Genomic DNA, 21,413 nt, shown 5'->3' on the forward strand with positions numbered 1-21,413 from the left:
GAGGTGTCGAGGGGGCGGGGAACGGGTTACGAAACGGCTGTGGTTGGCAGGCTCCACCGGACCACGCGTCCTGGGGGTTGCGGTGTGACCGAGGCCCGACCGAGGCCCGACCGAGGGACCAAGGCGGGTCACTTCCAGCCCCGGTCACGCGTGAAGTCAGCCGTCCTCATTCTAGGCGCCGTGTTGTTACTCAATCAAACAATCCCCCTCTTCGGCCGCCCACCACTCCCTGCAGCGCAAACGAAACAAAAAGTGAAAATAATATTAATTGTGAAAAATGGCAACAATTGAAGAGGAGGAGGCCCCAGTACGCGACCCGCTCCATCGAAAAAGGCTGGTCGCCTGTGAGGCAATTTTCGGCACGTCACCACACTGCCAGCACCCCTCTCTCTCTCCCTCTCACCACTGCACCTGTGCCTACCTCCCACTCTCTTTCTCTCTTCGCCCCAAAGCCCTCCCTTCGCCGGGGACTTTGTTTGTGTTTATACAAACTACTACCCCCACCCCGTACTGCGTCTCTTCGGTACACACATGCCTCAATTTCACGAATGGGGCATATCATATATTCGCACAAAAACAACTTTTTTTTTGAAACACAAAAAATACGTTTACAAAAATGAAAAAAAAAAGAAAAGTTTTTCGTTAGTTTATTTGTGCAAGGGCTGCGAACTCTTTTCTCGAGAGTAGGAGAAACCTTTGTGCAACGCATGAAAAATAGCGACTGCGGCTAAATAAGCTACTCGAGGCTACAGTGTAGCGTAACTCCTTATTTATCTGCAACAGCCCAGATCTGTCACCTTGCCCGTAAAGTATGCATTTTTATGACCGGCTGTGTTACCCTGCCGCGGAGTACCCAGAGTGCGTCTCCAACCTGCCTCTGTCTGTCTGTCTGTCTGTCTGTCTGTCTGTCTGTCTGTCTGTCTGTCTGTCTGTCTGTCTGTCTGTCTGTCTGTCCGTCCGTCCGTCCGTCCGTCTGTCGATAAAATATAAAAAAATTACAACTATACAGTTGTGCTCCTTTTATATAATAACAAAACAAACTTTTGCAGTCAATCTGAATTTTTTTTTGAAAAACGTTTCAACTTAAAAGTGTCCTTTCTGCTGCCGTTCCTGACTGAGCCTCGGCGACTGAAGGGAACCGGAGTCGCCAGGAATTAAAGGGCGATTCGCAGTCGGCGAGCGTGCCGCGAGTCGGCATGTAAACGAAGTGATAAGACAAGGCAGCCCCGCGAACGCCGCCGAGCCGAGCCGAGCCGAGCCGAGCCGAGCCGCGCCGAGCCGAGCCGAGCCGAGCCGAGCCGAGCCGAGCCGAGCCGAGCCGAGCCGAGCCGAGCCGAGCCGAGCAGCGCCGAGCCGAGCCGAACGCTCCTGTTTTCTGTCGAACGCCGTTCACGCCCTCGGTCTTTTTGTTGGGGGCTCCGCGGCGCGTGGGCAATCATCAGCAGCAATGATCGGCTATAAAGTGTGACGAGAGTCTCAGCCCTAGTCAGCCCGGGCCGGGCCGGCGCAGGCGGCAAAAACTCCAGACGCGTTTTGAGCCCCAGAGTCGCTGGACTCGAACCGTACGTGTGACCCCACCAATGGATTCCTCGTTCGGAGAGCAATCCATTGGTGGGGTCACTCGTTCGGTTCACGTCCCATTTAGCGACTCTGGAGCTCGGAACTCGTCGGGAGTTTCGGCCGCCTCCACCGGTCTTCTGGCCCACTGTGATACCCCGCCCCTCGGGAGGCCCCAGACAGTCCCAGACGGCTCCAAACAAAGCTCGCGGACGAGCCGTGTTGCCGTGCATGGCCCGGCCGGCAGTCGGCGGGAAAAATGATTTGTCGTCTTGTTTGTTGCTTGTTGCTCGCGGGGCGGGGCGGGGCGGGGCCGAGTATGATTGGACGTGACACTTTCACTTTCCCGGCCAGCCAGAGGGCCCCTTAATCTGTTTTTGCTTTGCTTTCATGTTTTTGTCTCTGCCGCCCCCCAGCCACCCCCAGCCTGCCCCCAGCCTCCTCCCACGCTGCAAGAGATGTATAGCTGTACGTTTCAATGGGGGCGCGGAACGACAATGGGAGCGGAGGGGAGGAAGGGGGGGGGGAGAAGGAGGAGGGGGCAAGGGGGCTAAATGCAGGTACCCCTCAGGGGGTGTAATTGTTGGACTCGTTGTTTCTGCCATGGCTGGCTGTGCCTCGCTTTGCTTCTGACGAGTTTCTCCAGTCACCAAGCGCCAAGTGAAGTTCCGCCAACCTGAGCACGCCGTGCACGCGTCACGGCCGATGCTCACGCTGCAAGTCCAGTGGGCCAGAAGACCGGTGGAGACGGTCAAAATCTTCGACGAGTTTTGAGCTTCAGAGTCGCTAAATCGGGCTCGAACCGAACCTGTGACCCTACCAATGGATTGCTCTCCGAGCGAGGAATGCATTGGTGGGGTCACACGTTCGGTTCCATTCCTGTTTAGCGACTCTGGAGCTCAAAACACGTTTGAGCCACCTGCGCTGGTCTTCAGGCCCGCAGTGCACCGTGCACTGGGTCCCTGCAGAGCAAGTATTGGCTCCGAAGCTTCTTTAAAACTTTCGCAGCGCCAGAGAGACGAGCCGGTAGCGCGTGTGGCCGGCGGAGCGCCGCGGTTTTGCAGCGGGCAGCTATATAATCTTTGCCATCGGGATTGTTCCCTGGGGGGGCTATTCGCAAGTTTATGAAACCCGAGTAACGAATGACCCCCAGGGACGCAGAGGGGAAAGGGCAAGCCGCGGCGAGGCGGCCCCAAGCCCTGCAGGCCTGCAGGGATACCGAGTTGCACGGGGCCACGCCGAGTGGAGCGGTGGGGCGCCACGGCACACTTGAGCTGAACGGTGCCTTCTCTCTCTCTCTCTCTCTCTCTCTCTCTCTCTCTCTCTCTCTCTCTCTCTCTCTTGCATTAAGCCGACCGAATCCTGGATCCCGCGGAGCAACGTGGGAAAGAGGATACGTAGTTGGGCACCAATGGGAAAAACTGAGCAAGGCCATTAGATCAGAAAAAAAATGAAAATAAAACCTTGTGGAATTTAAAAAAAAACGGAGCAAAAAAACTGAATGTTGGGCACATTTCGCGACTCTGGAGGTCGCAACGTGTTCCGGGATTTTGGCCGCCTCCCCCGGTCTTCTGGCCCACTGTGCGCCATCTCGCGGCGGCTTCGCGCATCACCCCGCGCGAAATTGAGCGTCTTAATGGCTGCGTGCCTGCACCTCGGCAAGCCCGCCGACGTAAGCCCCCCCCCCCCTGCCTTCGCAGCACTTAGGGCTGGCTCTCCACGGAAGAAAGCACGATACAGTTTGCTTCACTCGTTGTACATCTCGGCGGGAGATAACACTTGGCTCTAGATTACAAGACGCAGCGACAGTCCCGCAGTCCCAGCACGCCGCTGAAAGAAGTACAGCCACCGCGCAGTCTCCGTAAGAGTTTTCCCTGGCCCTCCCAGTCACCGTAAGAGTTTTCCCTGGCCCTCCCAGTCACCGGAAGAGTTTTCCCTGGGTCCCCCTGTCCCAGTCACCGTAAGAGTTTTCCCTGGCCCTCCCAGTCACCGTAAGAGTTTTCCCTGGCCCTCCCAGTCACCGTAAGAGTTTTCCCTGGCCCTCCCAGTCACCGGAAGAGTTTTCCCTGGCCCTCCCAGTCACCGGAAGAGTTTTCCCTGGCCCTCCCAGTCACCGGAAGAGTTTTCCATGGCCCTCCCAGTCACCGTAAGAGTTTTCCATGGCCCTCCCAGTCTCCGTAAGAGTTTTCCCTGGCCCTCCCAGTCTCCGTAAGAGTTTTCCCTGGCCCTCCCAGTCTCCGTAAGAGTTTTCCCTGTCCCTCCCAGTCTCCGTAAGAGTTTTCCATGGCCCTCCCAGTCACCGTAAGAGTTTTCCCTGGCCCTCCCAGTCACCGTAAGAGTTTTCCCTGGCCCTCCCAGTCACCGGAAGAGTTTTCCCTGGCCCTCCCAGTCACCGGAAGAGTTTTCCATGGCCCTCCCAGTCACCGTAAGAGTTTTCCATGGCCCTCCCAGTCACCTAAGAGTTTTCCCTGGCCCTCCCAGTCTCCGTAAGAGTTTTCCCTGGCCCTCCCAGTCACCGTAAGAGTTTTCCCTGGCCCTCCCAGTCACCGTAAGAGTTTTTCCTGGCCCTCCCAGTCACCGTAAGAGTTTTCCATGGCCCTCCCAGTCACCGTAAGAGTTTTCCCTGGCCCTCCCAGTCACCGTAAGAGTTTTTCCTGGCCCTCCCAGTCACCGTAAGAGTTTTCCCTGGCCCTCCCAGTCACCGTAAGAGTTTTCCCTGTCCCTCCCAGTCTCCGTAAGAGTTTTCCATGGCCCTCCCAGTCACCGTAAGAGTTTTCCATGGCCCTCCCAGTCACCGTAAGAGTTTTCCCTGGCCCTCCCAGTCACCGTAAGAGTTTTCCATGGCCCTCCCAGTCTCCGGAAGAGTTTTCCCTGGCCCTCCCAGTCTCCGTAAGAGTTTTCCCTGGCCCTCCCAGTACCTCGAGCTACGTCTGTCCGTGTGGTAGGTTCCGGCTCGATTTAGGAGAACGCCTCTATGAAAGTCCATGCTCGGGTGCTGCTGGGGTGCATCCCGAGTGCGGCACCGAAGCGCACAGACACGGGGATGAAAAACCATTCCTGGAGAGGGGAGGCGCTCTGGTCGGTGCAGCGGCCGGTTGCATTTCCGCTGGCCTTTCTGCCAGGCCCGTGATGCATGCATCCGAGTGTTGCGAGACAGAGGCACTGCCCCTCCCCTTTTTGCAGGTCCATCGGTGCGATGCGCGCTTGGCGCGGCGCAGCCACGTAGAACCACTGTGAATGCGCTGCGGCTTCGGAGAGGCATTGTGCGAAGCAACGGGTTAATCGCAAACAGTTTCTTTTCTGCCCTCTCCCTTCCTCATCTTAGTTTCCTTTTCCAATCTCCTTTCTCTCCTGCGGCCTCTCTTCCTCTCTCCGTCCGCGCCCGTCCGTGATGCCGGGGCTAATGCATGACCCCAGCCAGCCGAGGTATTTTGGAATTTCACGGTTGCTGCCGCATGGCTTGTTCGTGCTGAGTAATGCTTTTCTCGCAGGGGCGGGGGGGGGGGGCACGGAGCGTAAACGCGCCCTGCCTATTTGGTGAATTCGCGGATTCTGCAGCAATTTAATTAACAAATGCGAGCATGAAATACAGTACTCACACGCACGAACTCGCAAACCCGAGCGTGGGCAGGTGAGCGTGCGTGTGTGTGTGCGCGTGTGTGTGCGTGTGTGTGTGCGTGTGTGGGAGCATGCGGTACGCCCGCCAATTGCTTCTGAATGGATCCGGGTAATTGATGCTGGAACTGCCATGACAGGTGAGGCGGCCTTTTGGCTGGAGAATTCCAGGTACGCCGCGCTCCAGCCCGGCTCACAGTGGGCCAGAAGACGGGCGCGCGGGGCCAAAACTCTAGACGCGTTTTGAGCTCCAGAGTCGCTAAACAGGGCTCGAATCGAACGTGTGACCCCACCAATGGATTCCTCGTTCGGAGAGCAATCCATTGGTGGGGTCACAAGTTCGGTTCGAGCCCCATTCAGCGACTCTGGAGCTCAAAACGCGTCCCGACTTTTGGCCGCCTCCACCGGTCTCCTGGCCCACTGTGCGGCTCCAGCGTGGCTCCAGCACGGAGCGCTCCCCCGGCCGAGCCGCCACGGCACTGGAAGCAGCTGGAAGCATCTGGGAGCTTCCTGAGGATGAATGGCAGAGTGCTTCCGATACGGAAAATGGGCAACTTTCCCCCTCAGACTGACGTCAGCGGGTTCAAACACCTGCCGGAGTTTGTTGTTGTTTTCCTTTCTGAAGGCCCCTCGCCATCATTTGACCCGTCCGAGGCCGGCGGCCCGAGGCGGCGCGGCCTCATCGGACACGCCATTCCATTAATTTCTTTTTCCCAAAGGCGCGTTTGGAAATGGATAGGAGCGGAATTAGGCAGCGCGTTTGGCAGCCTTTTACATTGATGAGGCTTGGCGAAGGCCTGGCCCAGGGTCGGCAGTGTGGCGGCCGATGCTGCCCGATGTTGGCCGAGGCGAGTGAGTCAGTGGGCCGAAAGTCGTCCATTCCAGCGTGAGGGCCCCGCGCCGCCGCGCCTACCCCGGGCCGAGCCGTTCCGAGCCGCACCGTCCGGCCAAACTTTGACCGCGTACATAAATTAGGAATGGCCTTTGCCACATTCACCGCTCGTTTATTTGCAAGACGCATCGCCTGCCAGCCAATATTTTGGTTATTTGTGTGTGTGTGTGTGTGTGTGAGTGAGTGCGAGTGCTTTTTGGTGGTTGGCCCAGCGTGGCTCTGGAGTGGCACCGACTGGCTGGCCGGACACTTGGGACCGTGTGGACGGCCCCAACCGGAATGGAGACAGATCTGTTTGCCGTGACGTCATCGCGCTGCCGCCTCCTCTCTCTCTCTCTCTCTCTCTCTCTCTCTCTCTCTCTCTCTCTCTCTCTCTCTCCAAGTCGTTCCGGTCGGCCCCCGAACGCGGCCCGAAGCCCGAGGATAGGCCCGAACGTATGAGAATTGATGAGTGCAGGTGGCGAATGGCGAGTGGAGGGGCTGGCCGGAGTACCGGGGAGAAACGCTGGGACAAACAGTGCACTGTACGAGTCGCTGGACAAAAAAAAGGCTTCAGGGTGATTTAGATGTTGAAAGGACTCGAATGACTTATACTGGATGTGGTACCAGATGCAACCTCTCAATAAAAAGTCTATGTTTAAAGTAACTCGCCCGTGAACACCTCGAAAAAGGAGCGCTTGGATTTCAATATTCCAAGTCGGCTCCTACACTGGATTGGCACACACAACACGGGCACGCCGCGCAACGAGGCACGCACAAAACGCGTGCGCGAAACTGAATCTTTTGACTCGAAAAGCAATTAGTACAGTGCGCAGGTTTCTCTTTGTAAAAATAAATGCTCGCCAGGCGGTCCGCGGCTCAGTGTTATCTTAATCCCGCCTCGCCGTATTCTAATTGTTTGTATTATTGCCCCACAGCAGGCATAGCAGGTAGGGCTAACCGCAGTCGGCCGAGGGTGGGGGAGGGGAGGGGAGATCGTGGTTCCAGATTTTGGGCAAGTGTATGCATAGCCCCTACAGTAGTACCCCGGCTCGCCCTGGGCCGCCCTGGCCCAGGGGGTCCCGCCCGGCGCGCCCGGCGGAGTGGAGGCTTACAGTGTATGCGAATCCCACTTGCCGGACGCCCCGCGCCCCGCCCCCGCCCCGCCCCGCCCCGCCCCGCCCCACCACCCGGCCACAATTCGTCAATGCCGCCCTGGCCGCCCTGGCCGCCCTGGCCGCAGAGGTCGCTTGTTTGTGTTTTATTTATTTCACCTGTTGCCGTGTTCCACTCTCTGCCAAGTCACATGCGACTCGCTCGCGACACGCACGGCGCACGGCCCCGCGCGGACTGCGAAGTGTCAACGCGGCCCGCCCCGCCGAGGACGGGGAGGCGGTCAAACTACCGGACGCGTTTTGAGCTCCAGGGTCGCTAAATGGGACTCGAACCGAACGTGTGACCCCACCAATGGATTGCTCTCCGAACGAGGAGTCCATTGGTGGGGTCACACGGACAGTTCGAGTCCTGTTCAGCGACTCTGCAGCTCAAAACGCGTCTGGAGTTTTGTCCGCCCCACCGGTCTGTGGGCTGGCGCCCCTTCCCGCTGCTTGTTTTCGCGGTGTACCGCCGTCCGGCCGGCCGTCCGGTCACCCTCCCTCCTCCGTGGCGACGCCGCCGACGCCGTGGCAGGGTGTCCGCCGGACACACCCCTAGCGTCCCGCCTTGAGAAAACAATAACTGTCATCGCCGGCTGAAAAATAATCCTGGACGACCGCCAATGGCTGTCCGGGGGCACGGCCTCCACCGTCTCCACGGCCTCCACGACCTCCCCTGCGTCACGGTGTCCACGGCTTTTTTGGCCTCCACGGCCTCCACGGCCTCCACGGCCTCCACGGCCTCCACGGCCTCCACGGCCTCCACGGCCTCCACGGCCTCCACGGCCTCCACGGCCTCCACGGCCTCCACGGCCTCCACGGCGTCCACGTCCTCGGCGGGCAGAGGCCGGGCCGGCGCATTGTTTACAGGGTGCTGCAGAAGCCCTGGCGGCCCCGGCGGCCCCGGCGGCGGGCGGCGTCCCTGCGGGCTTGGACGTCCTGGCCGGGCGTGCGGCCGCAAACACCCTCACCCCCTCCACCCCACACCCCACCCTCTTCCGAACCGGCAGGCAGAAATCGGGCCGGACCCGGAAACGGTAAATTTGAGCATGTGCGGAGCTTGGCCAGGCCCGGCCGAGCCGTCCCTAGGCCTGCGGGCTGATGCATGCAGCGGGGCAGCGAGGCTGCGTGTCCACTGCCAACGCGTCATCGGCCGCGCCGTCGGCAATGCCCTCCGCATCGCCGGCCGCTCGTAAACCTCCACGCCAATCTCGGGGGCGGAGGGAGGGTCGAGGGGGAACAGTTGCAACTTTGGAATTTTCGCAGCATTTTCAAAGCATTTTCCTGCCTGGAGCATTCCCACTGGCGTTTCCCGAGCATTTTTAGATTGAAGTTTTCTGGCACGGCTCCGTTTGTTTTGAGAGTCCTAGACTCGCGGCCGCGGTCTGCATCCCCCCGCCAACAGAAAGATGACACGACACGGCCTTCTTTTCGAAACGGAGGCGGAGAGCATCGTTCCCACTAGCAGCCGATGGCCTGAATAATAGAAGGCCCTGCCACCGACGCCTCGCCAGGCAACTCCATACGCCCACGCCATGCCACGCCGCGTGTCAGAAGCAACACTTATTTGTTTTAAACTCTGTCGGGGGCGCAGCCAGCGCACAGTGGGCCAGAAGACCGGCAGGCAGACGAAACTCCAGACGCGTTTTGAGCTCCAGAGTCGCTAAAGGGGACTCGAACCGTGCGTGTGACCCCACCAATGGATTCCTCGTTCGGAGCGCAACCCATTGATGGGGTCACGCGTTCGGTTCGAGTCCCATTCAGCGACTCTGGAGCTCAAAACGCGTCTAGAGTTTTGACCGCCGCCGCCGGTCTTCTGACCCACTGTGCGCCGGGCCGGAGGCTGGAGGCGGCTGTCCCGAATCCGGCAGGTGGAACGTGAGAGCACACGCCAACAGCACCGCCTTGAGCAGCATCGAAACTTGACTCGCTCTCGCCCCCCTCGGCATGCAGCATGCACGCGGAACCGCGCGGAACTGACAGAGACGGATAAATAAATTCGCTGCCGCTCTTATTCGGGGAGATATGGAGAGGCGGATGAACCGGGAGGAACCTGGCGGTGCCAACCGAGCGACGCCAAAATAAAATAACAACCGGGGCTGCCAACGTGACTGCGCGAAGCGATGAATCTCTTTGGCGGGAAAGCGGATTTACGGCGCATTGCAAAATTGGGCCAAGTTGTCCTGGAGCGGCGCCACAGTGCGCGGCCAGCGAATGGCATACATCGATGCGCTTTTTCCTGGCCCCACAGTGGGCCAGAAGACCGGCGGGGGCGGCCGAGACTCTGGACGCGTTTTGAGCTCCAGAGTCACTAAATGGGACTCGAACCGAACGTGTGACCCCACCAATGGATGCCTCTCCGGACGAGGAATCCATTGGTGGGGTCACACGTTCGGTTCGAGTCCTATTAAGCGACTCTGGAGCTCAAAACGCGTTTAGAGTATTGGACGCCTCCACCGGCCTTCTGGCCCACTGTGCGCCAGTCACGTGACCCACGGCCAGGCTGCGCCGGAAACCGGAAGCCGGAAACGAGGCCGACGTCACTCAAACGCTAATCACCCTCGTCGCTGGTTTGTCTGATGATTCCATTTTGACTCGGCGTCGTAATGTCTTCTTTCGCTGCGACCATTGTGTGCAGGCCTGCAGGGGTTGGGGCTTATTTACCTCGGCAGTCGCCCCGCCCCGCCCCAGTACGTGACTGTGTAAGTGGAAGGGGAGGGGAAGGGGGAGTAATCTGCAGTGGGTAAGACGACGGACACAGCTAAGAAGTTGCCGAGACGTGTCCGCCACCATGGGAAGTTCCGGTTGGGAGGGGGGAGGGAGGGCTCGTCGACCGGGTTGCGTCGCGTCGCGTTGCGTGCCAAGGTTGGCCCAGGTGAGGGTGCAAGCGTCGGGGCGACGGCAAGACGGATTTATCGCATCAGGGGCGTTTAGGCGCTTCTCCGCTTCCGGATACGCCGGAAGTCCCGCGGTGCATTAAAGGAAAAGGCAGCCCTACCGAAACACGCCTACAGTGCACACACATCCAACCCCCGGATGTATTTTTTTAAAAAGTCTGTCGTTAAGGTCAGCGTTTGGTACTGGCCAGCACTGGACAGTTTAAGGTCACATTGGACGGTCTGCAAAGTTTTCTGACGGTAAGAAACATGCTGCAAGTCGACCTGACTTGTCTCTCTGCGTCCCACGCCGACATCTTGACGTCCAACCAGAGCCATTCGTTTGGTTTCAATAAACAAGGGGGCAAGTTCGCAAGGCGTCGAAAACCCAGTGTAGGAAGCGGCTCGCTTGGTATTTCGTGGAAGAAGCACTTTCGCTTTGGCGTGACCGCTTTCGAGGGACGTGCGAAAATAGCGCAACGGGTGGGGGAGGGGCCCTGCGGTGCAACTTGGCGGCCGGGGCGGCGGGGGCGGCGGGGGCGGCGGGGGCGGCGGGGGCGGCGAGGGCGTCCCTTACGGTAAACCAAAACTACCACCACCATGGGCGTATGTTTGGGGTTTGGGTGGCGACCGCACCGGACGAGCATACAGACAGTCGGACAGACAGACAGACAGACAGACAGACAGACAGAAGGGGAAGTGCCACATGACTAGCCACCTCTAGCCGGCAGTGGCCGCCCCCACCCCGCGCGCCACGGCCCGGCACGGCTCACCCCGAAGACGCGAAAGATGTCTTCAATAGAAGGTCGTGTTCAAGTTTGCAGTAACTTGGCGCGCTGCAGCCCAACTTTGGCCTGACTGTGTGCTCCGGCGCTTCAGTCGGGCGGGCGCAGCGCGCGGCGCGCGGCGTCATGTTTGCGGGGCCTGCAGTCGCGTCTCAGGAACCAACAATGTGGCCCCGAGTTCCTAATTTCGCTTTTTACGCCAGACGCCACCGATTGCCAATCGGGTTAACTCCAAAGCGTTCCTCTCGGCAGAGAGAGAGAGAGAGAGAAGAAAAGAGAGGAAGAGAGGAAGAGGGAGAGAGGAGGGAAGGAAAGAAGAGAGAGAGAGAGAGAGAGAGAGAGCCACTATTGCGTACGTGGCGAATGAAGCCACCTCTGTCCCCGTTTCGAAACGTCCCCAGTCCCCCTACCGGCTGGCCCGTCGAACCAAAGGTCACCTTTTCATACTGACAACTATGAAGGCGGCTAAATTTCGATTCGGAGGGTGGAGGGCAGCTGTGGCGAGGGGGCCGGCCGTGCCATGCGCCCTGCCATGGGCCGTGCCCTGCAGGGGGCTGGCTGGGAGGTAAAGCTCACCTCACCCACATTACACAAGATTGTCACGTTCTCAATTGTAAGGGGAGGCTGGGCCGGGCCACGCTGGGCCACGCTGGGCCGGGGTCAGGCTGCCGACAGGTGGGGCGAAACGTCACACGGACCCCTCTAGCCCCCCCCCCCCCTCTACTTCCGTTTTCTTCCCGCAAGCTGCTCCTTATCCTGCAGGCCCTGCTAATGATAGCGGAGAACTACGGAATTATTTTTCTTTCTGTCCATCTCACTTTTTATTTTCCTACCGTCGTTTTTTCGCTAAACCGCTAAACTATTTTTCCCCCGCTTTCCCCTGCATTTCTTTCGGGCGTACGGGATGAATGTGTTATGGAACGCCGGGTCCCTCGTTGTACATTCACACATCCAGCTGACCCGAACCCAGACCTCGAACCCCGAACCCCGCCTACTACGGATATTGCTACATGATCGGATCGGCTGCTTGGGTCGCCCTGGTGTCATATCTCTCCTTGGCATCCTGACCGGCCCTGCTCCGTCTGTCTGTCTGTCATGTCTGTCTGTCTGTCTGTCTGTCTGTCTGTCTGTCTGTCTGTCTGTCTGTCTGTCTGTCTGTCTGTCTGTCTGTCTGTCTGTCTGTCTCGTCCGTCCGTCTGTCCTGTCTTGTCGGTGCCGATGACCCCACTGCCAATGGCCACTTCTCCTTCTTGCCCTAAACCAACACGGTGTGATGCCAGACCCAAAGGCCCTCGCCCCCTCTCTCTTTCAATCCCTCCCCCGTCCATACTCCCCGCAGGAAATGCAACACCACTAGGTTAGTTCGAGTGAGCGCAAACAGACTTTACAGTGTGAAAGCCTTTTGCGAGAGCTTTGCCTGTTGCAGGGGTGAGACTACGCAGGCTGGCCGTTGCGTTTCGACCAAAAGTATCACCTAATCGGGAATTACTTTGAAGAACGATTGGAACACGCTCGATCCAATGATCACCGCCTTGCCGTTTTCTTGAATTTAAACTTCCGAGACTATTGGATGTTGAATCCAGGCCGCTTTCACGGTGTAGGGACACCGTTCGTTACGAAGACAGGAAGTGGGGCACGGAAGCATTCGACCCTCGAGAGTCTAGGCAACCCCACTCACCGCAACCCACCGCAGCGAGCACGGCAGGGGCATCTTGAAGGTGCAATGCAGTGCGTAATGTGTGTGTGTGTGTGTGTGTGTGTGTGTGTGTGTGTGTGTGAGTGTGTGCGAACGTGTGTTTTCGTGTACTCCAAGTGAATGTGGTGGGGTGACTTTGCGAAGTGGCGCCGCCTGGGACGCGACCAAGGGTTATGAAAGACACCAACCGTCCCTCAAGGCGACCTCCCCCTCCCCCTTTTTTCCAGGGGGCGAAGAAGTGTCCGAAGAGGCGGCGGCTCCAGCAGCGAGGGGGGGGGGATGTCCAGCGGTCCATGTTGATGTCGCCCCGTGGAGTGGCACGCTCTCCAGCGCAGTGCCGGGGCAGTGCCGGGCAGCAGCGCTTCGGAAAGTGGTGTAGTGGCCGACCCCAAGCCTCGCACCCTGCACAGTGGGCCAGAAGACCGGTGGAGGCGGCCAAAACTCTTGACGCGTTTTGAGCTCCAGAGTCGCTAAATGGGACTCGAACCGAACGTGTGACCCCACCAATGGGAGCACGGAGCGAAAGGTTGCACGACGAACAAATTAACACGGTGTGTGACTCGGCTCCAGCCTGATTGCTCCAGGATTAAAGACGGCAGGCCCCCCCCCCCCCCCCCCACAGTGCAATAACGGAGCCAGGTGAGCAGCAGACAGCCGCTCTCTCCGCATGTCAGCATTCCGCGCAGGAATTCCGCTTACGCGCAGTTAGTTCCCTTCCTCTTTCCGCTTCCCAGCTTTCTAGCTTTCTAGCTTTCCCGGACGGCTGTCGGGCTCCGGCGAGCTTCCCGGCACTCTGCTCCAACGTGTGTCTTCCTTCGCGGTGTCCTGCAAAGAGGCGATGGAGATCGGAATGAGCAGGGCACTCCACCGCGCCTGCGCACCGTGGGCCTAGAGACCGGTGGAGGCGGCCAAAACTCCAGACGCGTTTTGAGCTCCAGAGTCGCTACACAGGCCTCGAACCGAACATGTGACCCCACCAATGGATTCCTCGTTCGGAGAGCAATCCATTGATGGGATCACACGGCCGATTCGAGTCCCGTTTAGCGACTCTGGAGCTCAAAACGCGTCCGGGGTTTTGGCCGCCTCCACCGGTCTTCTGTGCCGCGCCGAGCGCCGCGCTGCACCGCCCGGTGTGTGCCTTCGGCCCTTCGGCACCCGAAGTGGGTCCCGGCCCTCCCGGTGGCCCAGAGCGGATCGAGGATCGAGGTCGGGCCGTCGGCCTGGGTACTCGCTGGGGCACTCGGGTAGCTCTGCTTCTGCCCCTACTTATTCGGCGCTCGGCTGCTGTTCTAACTGGCCCCTCGGGTCGGCTCGGCAAACGACGGCCTCACTTGCCACCTCGCTGGCGGCCAGACATCCCGTCCGATTTGCACCTTTCCCGCAGGAAAAAATTGACGGCAAAAAGTGGCAATACGAAAGTCTCAAGGAGACCCGCCGATCAGCTTCGGTGTTCTTATGGGAACCGGGCCTTCATCCGACGCTCCCTGCCGCGCAATTCGACAGATTAGTGGGTTCGTATTGGGCTGGCCCACCCGAAGTGCGCGCGGTTTCTGTGGTACAGTGAGAGTCCAGATTCAGAGGCCTTACCTCAGAGGGGTCACATTGGGTATTTGAACCCGCGACCCCGAGTGCCGAGTCTAGTCAACTCCTCTACCCTGACCGCTCAGCCACCGAACCAGCTTGTCGGCGGCGATGTCGCAACTCCTCTTGAGCTGCCGTTCGAGAAATCTGGTCCCGAAAAAAGGGTACCTTGAGCGGTCTCGAACCCGGGACCTGCCACTTCCCAGACCATGCTCTAAACCACTGAGCTACCGAGGAGCCATGGCGTCCGCTATGCCTGCGCTGGTAGTTTATCTTCTAGGATATACCTCCTCAAGAAGTCGGTTGCCGAAAAAATTGTAACTTTTATCGGTCTCGAACCCGGGATCTACCACTTCACAGACCATGCTCTTAACCACTGAGCTACCGGGAGGCCATGGCGTCCGCTTTGCCTGCGCTGGTACTGTATCCTCTCTGGATATACCTCCTCAAGAAGTCGGTTGCCGAAAAAATGGTACATCGGTCGGTCGCGAACCCGGGACCTGCCGCTTCCCAGACCATGCTCTAAACCACTGAGCTACCGGGAGGCCATGGCGTCCGCTCTGCCTGCGCCCCGATATCCTCATCTTGCATCGGCGAGGTGGCTGCCCGCTGGAGACTCAGCCTGCGAGTCTCGGGGTAGGCAACCCGCGTACTCTCATGCAGCCTTGTTGCCTACCTCGCACTACCATTACCATTAAGGGCTAGACCAGGCGGCCAGCCCACCGTGGGCTGCGTTGTGCGTGTTTTTTGACTTCGAGGGTGCTCTCTCACTCTTGCCGCCCCCCCCTATCTTTCCCCCCCGCCATCCTGGCCGGGTGAGTGATGCCCACAGTTCGCCTATATCCAGCGCGTCACAAAGTTGCCATCGCCGCGCGGTCTGTGACGCCGCAGTGACACCGTATCAGTGGCGGAGTCGCGCGGGGGGCACGCCACGGGGCGGGGCGGGGCGGGGCGGGGCGGGGCGCGAGGGCCAGAGAGCATGCTGAGTAATAGCGGAGCGACTGTTTTGGAAGTGGGGCACATCTAACACGCCGACGCAACGCTCGAAAAAATTGTGTGTGTGTGTGTGTGTAAGAGAGAGTGAGAGACGGTGCGTGCGTCAGTGTGTGAGTGAGTGAATGAGGTACCGAGAAGCGGGAGAGTGAAATGTGCGGATTCTCCAACAGCAGCTCAACCCTCAGACGCAGGCCGGGAGACGCGCAAGCGGGCAGACAGACAGACAGACAGTCAGACAGACAGAGTCACAAGTGTCTCCGGGCTGAGATGTGTGCGGGCATTGGCAGCCGTAGGTACCTACCCCGTGCTCCCTCTCTGTCCCACGCTCATCTTCCCCCCTCTCTCTCCCTCAGCCCGCCTCGGCCGCCGTGGCCAAGAGCTGTGTTTGCTCGCACGAAAATAAATCGGAACCACTTTCATTGTTCTTTTTCCTTCTTTTTTTCTTTTCTCCCTTTCTTCCCCCCTTCTCTTCCTCCAGAGAGCTCGCGCGTGCACTCGCCCGGCGTCGTCCGGCCGATGCTGGCGTCGTCGGGGCGGGGCGGGGCGGGGCGGGCGCGGATTCCGAGGCGATTTAATTGATAAGTGCCCCAATCTGGGCAAACGGTCGGTCGTTGATGGAATAGTTGTCGTACAAAGGGCTGCGCCCGGCGTGGCGGCGTGGCGTGCCCAAGTGAAATGTGGCGATGGATTTATTTTTTTTCCCAGTGGCTCCTGGCCTTCTCGGCCTGCCGGCCTTTCGGCACCCCGATGAAATGGCGCCGCCTGATTTCAGGGCTCTTATCCGGCCCGCCGTATCAGAAGCGGATCCGGAGGGGGGGGGAGGCAAGGGAGTTTTTATAGGTTTCCATTGTTCTCCAATTGTTTACAAATATCAATCCTCGCAGGCAAGAAACCTACCCGCTTGATTTTTCGCCTGGAGCATTTGACTCCAAGAGAGAGAGGAGAGAGAGAGAGAGAGAGAGGAGAGAGAGGAGGAGAGGAGAGAGAGAGAGAGAGAGAGAGAGAGAGAGAGAGAGAGAGAGAGAGAGAGAGAGAGAGAGAGAGAGAGACCTGAAATCTGCGTCGTGCCGGCGATTCGCGGCCGCCACGGAGGGAGAGCGCTAGTGCACTGCGTCGAGGCGAGGGTGGGTGCTGGGGCGGTGAGGGCGGGGGGGGCGGCGGGGGCGGGTGGGGGTGTGGGGCGCCGGTCCGCCCGGCTGGGGCGTGGGGCTGGTGGGCTGCGGCGGCGCGGCGGCAAGGCGCGGCAGGGGCTCCACGCTGTAGAGTCCACAGACGGCCCCAGCTAGCCGAGCAGGCCAGGACGTCGGTTCCGCTCCACCCCGCGCTGCCTCGCGACCACCCCGTCCGCCCTGCGCCGCGTCGAGTGTGCTCTCGTCGACTGCCAGTGCAGCCGCCCCCGGGACCGCCCCCGGGACCGCCCCCGGGACCGCCCCCGGCGCCCGCCGCCCCACCCAGTGCCGAGTGTTGTGCTCCCGGATTTGGATTACCCGCCTGGAGTACTTACAGTGTGCAGTGTTTGAATTTGTTTTCGTTTTGGCCGAGGCGCCAACAGTGCTGCGGCACCTGTGCCCGAGGTGTCAGTGTGTTGCGTGTGTGCGTGCCGCAGTGCCACCACACTGCCATGCCGCGGCGCCGCCTGTGCCCACACTGTAGAGGCGGCCGCCGCCGCCCGTTGTAGGATGACCGGCGCACGACGCGGGCACTGCCAGCGGAAGACGGACATGGACGACATGGACGCGGCCACCACCAGTGTGGCCAGCATGGCCAGCATGGCGGCCTCCACCACCACCTCGGCCACGCTGCTGCTCCTGCTGGTCCTCAGCCTGCAGCAATGTCAAGGTGCGGCCCAGGCTCTTTTTCCACTCCTAGAGTCCAGGACGAGGGGGTAAACACTCGCGTAATACCCTGTACACAAAAATGGTGTATTACGCGTAATACACGTAATTGTAATACCATTTTGGGGCTAAATATGCCAAATTTTGGCATTTTAGTGCCGTAATACACGTGTTATGTCCCCGTAATACCGCGTAATACCGAGTACTCTGTACACGATTTCGTGGAGTGTTTACCCCCTCGGTCCAGGAGGAGACTCGGCTGGGGATGCGGGCGGCCACGGCGCACAGTGGGCCAGAAGACCGGTGGCGGCGGTCGAAATCCCGGGCACGTTTTGAGCTCCAGAGTCGCTTCATGGGACACGAACACCAATGGATTAGAAAAATCCATTGGTGGGGTCACACGTTCGTTTCGAGTCCCATTTAGCGACTCTGGAGCTCAAAACGCGTCTTTGGCCGCCTCTGCCGGTTGGCCCACTGTGCGGCGCGGCCCTGGGCCCCACCCTCCAGGCATCCGCTCCAGTACAGCGTGTCGGTGTCGGCAGCAGACTGATTCCGAGAGTCATCGCTCTGTCTCTCTCGCGCTCATGAGGCGTCTGCCAAGCGTTAAAAAAACCCTGAAAACCCCCGTGGGCCTCATTCCGTACAAACTAATCACAGACGTGAAAAGAGGAAAAGAAGAACTGTCCCGGGAAAGTTGGTCTCGCAGGCGTGGGCGAGCTGTGCGCCGTTGGCGCGTTTAGGGGCGTGAGGCGCGATTCCTGGGAAACTGGAGGCACAGTGCCGCCGCACAACAAGGCCTGGACATTTCTTTAAAGAGTTTGCCGGGCGGACGCTTCGATTGGCGCAGGCGAGTCGGCGCACCGCAGTGTGCCAGAAGGCCGGTGGAGGCGGCCGAAACTCTCAACGCGTTTTGAGCTCCAGAGTCGCGAAATGGAGCTCGAACCGATCGTGTGACCCCACCAATGGACTCCTCGTTCGGAGAGCAATCCATTGGTGGGGTCACACGTTCGGTTCGAGGCCTGCTTAGCGACTCTGGAGCTCAAAACGCGTCTAGAGTTTTGGCCGCCTCCGCCAGTCTTCTGGCCCACTGTGCAGCGCTCTGCACTGCAAAAATCCCGCACCGCAGCCACAATGTAAATAGGCCGCGAAGACGCCGGAGCGGCTTGGAAACTTGGGGTTCTATAGTGGTGCACGCCCAGCCCAGGTAGCGGAAAGGTGGGTGGGGGAGAGGGATTCACTGAGCAAAGCGCCCTTCAACTCGCTGCAGCACTTTGCCACTTATCCGCGCGGTGTTAAGAAACTCGTCTAACAGGTGGGCTTCAGGCTTCCCCTTTGGTCCCCTTCGGCCGCCTCGGTCAGTCCCACCAAGCCAGCGATGACTAATGAGCAAAACTGTGTCAAGAGTTACCCAACAAGTTGGCGGTGGAGGCGCACTGGGCAACCAGCACGTGACTAGGCACACGTTTTCGCCTGTCGGTCCGAACTCGAAACGCCGTGGTACCAACGCACAGTGGGCCAGAAGACCGCTGGAGGCGGCCAAATCTCTACACATGTTTTGAGCTCCAGAGTCGCTAAATGGGACTCGAACCGAACGTGTGACCCCACCAATTGATTCCTCGTTCCGAGAGCAACCCATTGGTGGGGTCACACGATCAGTTCGAGTCCTGCTTAGCGAATGTGCTGCTCAAAGCGCGTCTAGAAATTTTTCCGCCTTCACCGGTCTCCTGGCTCACTTTGGAGCGGCTTGGACGCCTCTGTGTGAAGGTCACTCACGGAAACCGCGCACAGAAAGAGGAGAAACACATAAAAAAGAAGAAAAAACCGCCGTCGCCAGCAGTCGTCGAACTGCGGGCGCGCTCCACGAACGTTCCCTGTTTCGATTCGGCCGCCGCCGGATGCGCTTAATGCGCCCAAAATCCATTCTAGAGCGAGCCTTGAGAGGCGGGGCGGGGCGGACGGAGACGAGATCTTGTCGGAGAGGGTAAACCTGTTTAAAAGCGCGCCTGGGTCCCCGCCGCCCCGCCCTGCCCTTTCCCGGAACCCGGCTGGCCGGCGGGGCGGGGCGGGGCGGGGCCGTAGTCGTCTATGATGCTGGGTGAACCGGGCTCACAGAGAGGCAAAGACCATCGGCGAGGCCGAGGCAGCGGCCATGGCCAAGTCCCGCCACCCCAGCCGTCAGCCCGTCAAGCGGCAACCCGTCAGGCCGTGAGGCCGCGCGCTTGAATCTGGTTTCTTCTTTTTCGGGCTACTTTTATGATTGTTATGTTACCCCGTTTTCGCCCCTTTGTTTTGCTTCTCCTTGCCGTCTTTTTTTTCCAGTTGCTACGCAAAGCACGCGAGCGTTCTCTCTGATTCGCAAGGCTTCCACCGTAACAACTGCTAGTGGGTCAGCCTCGGAACACAGCCCACGTCAAAAAGGCCGTGGCACAGTGGGCCTGAAGACCGCGGTGGAGGCGGCCGAAACTCTAGGCGCGTTTTCAGCTCCAGAGTCGCTAAGCGGGACTCGAACCGAACGTGTGACCCCACCGATGGATTCCTCGTTCGGAGAGCAATCCATTGGTGGGGTCACACGTTCGGTTCGAGTCCCGCTTAGCGACTCAGGAGCTCAAAACGCATCTGGTATTTTAACCGACTCCATCGGTCTTCTGGCCCACTGTGCGTCGCCGGCGGCCCCGGCAAAAAGTGGGAACAACGAGAGACACGGCCGGAGCAAAAATGGAGCAGTTGTGACCGATGGATTTTATTTACCGTCCTGTCCCCCTCCCCCTCCCCTCCCCTCCCACCGCGTTCGCCTCAAATGTTGACTCCCAATGTAAATCTTGCGCAGCGCTCCGCTCATTGCCTTTGCGCGCCTCAACGGGTAACGCACCCTCCTTCTCTTTTTTCACCATTTTCCCTTCCGCTTTTCTTTTTTTTCTTTTTTCAATTCAACTTTCCGTGCTCGATCGGTGGCGCAAGTAAGACCCAAGATTTCCGCGCCCACTGAGGCAATAAGTCAAATTTGAGGAACCGTAATGTGCCTTTGCGACTTTGGTGTCCGACGCCACGCCTCCGTCGCGTTTCCCGCGCGCGAACAGAAATCCGGTTTGATTTACGCGCCAATTCGCGGACAAAGTTGCCAGAAAAGGGACGCATTTTTGAGGGGGAAACCGGACTTACAATTGCGCGCTTCGGAGGCTTAATGCGTGCGATAAATTTAGCCGTCTCCGCCGACGAGATCGGAAATATTGAAGAGTTGGAAAACACGCGCCGAGCGCTCGGGAACCCTCATGCAGTTGGTAATCCCGGACGCGTTTTGAGCTCCAGAGTCGCTAAATGGGACTCGATCCGGACGTGTGACCCCACCAATGGATTGCTCTCCGAACGAGGAATCCATTGGTGCGGTCACACGTTCGTTTCGAGTCCCATTTAGCGACTCTGGAGCTCAATACGCGTCTAGAGTTTCGACCGCCAATCAGGTTCAAATACCACTGTCGATTGCGGTGTCGCTGATACTAGTGGGCCTGGTGCGGGGAATGCGTATTGTGACGGCGAATAAAAGGTCCGCGATGCAAAACATGCGCTTTTTGTTCTCATTCTACATGGCTCTGCTTTTTCCTGTCCGACGGCCGCTTTGTTTCGCGGCCACAGAACGTGTGGTTTCCCGCAGAACGCAAGGAATGCCGGACACATCTTAATCCCCTCTCTCTCTCTCTCTCTCTCTCTCTCTCTCTCTCTCTCTCTCTCTCTCTCTCTCTCTCTCTCTCTCTCTCTCTCTCTCTCTCTCTCTCTCTCCCTCTCTCTCCCTCCCCCTTCTTCACGATGTGTCGCTCCGCTCCGACGCTCCCGAGTGTTCCGCAAAGAAACCCAGAGAGAGCGGCTTCGCGCCCGGCGGGTAGGCAACACTGGCCTCCCGAAGCCCAGCTGGCTGGTGTGAGGTTCTTTTTAACAATTACTCCGCAGTGTCAAAATTTTGCCTTCTGTTACAAAAGAGGATCTATTTACGGTAACAAAACTGCATCGTATCCAAGTGTCTTCAGAAATCGTACGCAGTGCGAGGTTCCGGATGCTGCAGCCCTGACCGCTTGTTGTTGTTGTTGTTGTTGTTGTTGTTGTTGGAGGTGCTGGGTAGTGTTGTTGTTGGCGTTGCAGTTAATGCCATCTTCTTCCTTTGATGTTCCTCCACTGTGTGGTCCGGCCCCGCCCCGCCCCGCCCCGCCCCGCCCCCCCCGCCGCCCCGCCTCGAGTCGAGACAAGCGTGCAGAGGCGCTGGTCCGGGCCGGCCCATAGAAGCAAACCAAGTGCCTGAGGAAGGCACAGCGGCGCACTTGTGGAACTTAAGATGAAGGCTGAGGAGGCTCAGTGCTGTCCAAACTGGGCCAGCAGCGCCACAGCGCCGGCAGGGCCTGCAGGGCCGGGGTGGAGGGTGGGGCGTCGGCGGACGAAGAATATGAAGAGGAAGAGGAAG

General features: G+C 59.2%; 1 protein-coding gene across 2 annotated transcripts in view; it reads left to right on the forward strand.

Moving 5' to 3' along the window:
* Positions 1-16,438: 16,438 nt before the first annotated feature.
* LOC117648290 (zwei Ig domain protein zig-8-like) overlaps positions 16,439-21,413 on the forward strand; it is a 214,066-nt gene continuing 209,091 nt past the window's right edge. The window contains exon 1 of one of the 2 annotated variants that reach the window (XM_034390743.1): positions 16,439-16,970. In XM_034390743.1, the coding sequence (XP_034246634.1) occupies positions 16,811-16,970 (160 nt within the window). In that variant the 5' untranslated portion in view covers positions 16,439-16,810. The remainder of the gene's footprint in view (positions 16,971-21,413) is intronic. The other variant, XM_034390744.1, reaches the window with a different exon arrangement.

Source organism: Thrips palmi, unplaced genomic scaffold (assembly GCF_012932325.1).
Source record: "Thrips palmi isolate BJ-2018 unplaced genomic scaffold, TpBJ-2018v1 HiC_scaffold_3, whole genome shotgun sequence".
NCBI classification, from domain to species: domain Eukaryota; kingdom Metazoa; phylum Arthropoda; class Insecta; order Thysanoptera; family Thripidae; genus Thrips; species Thrips palmi.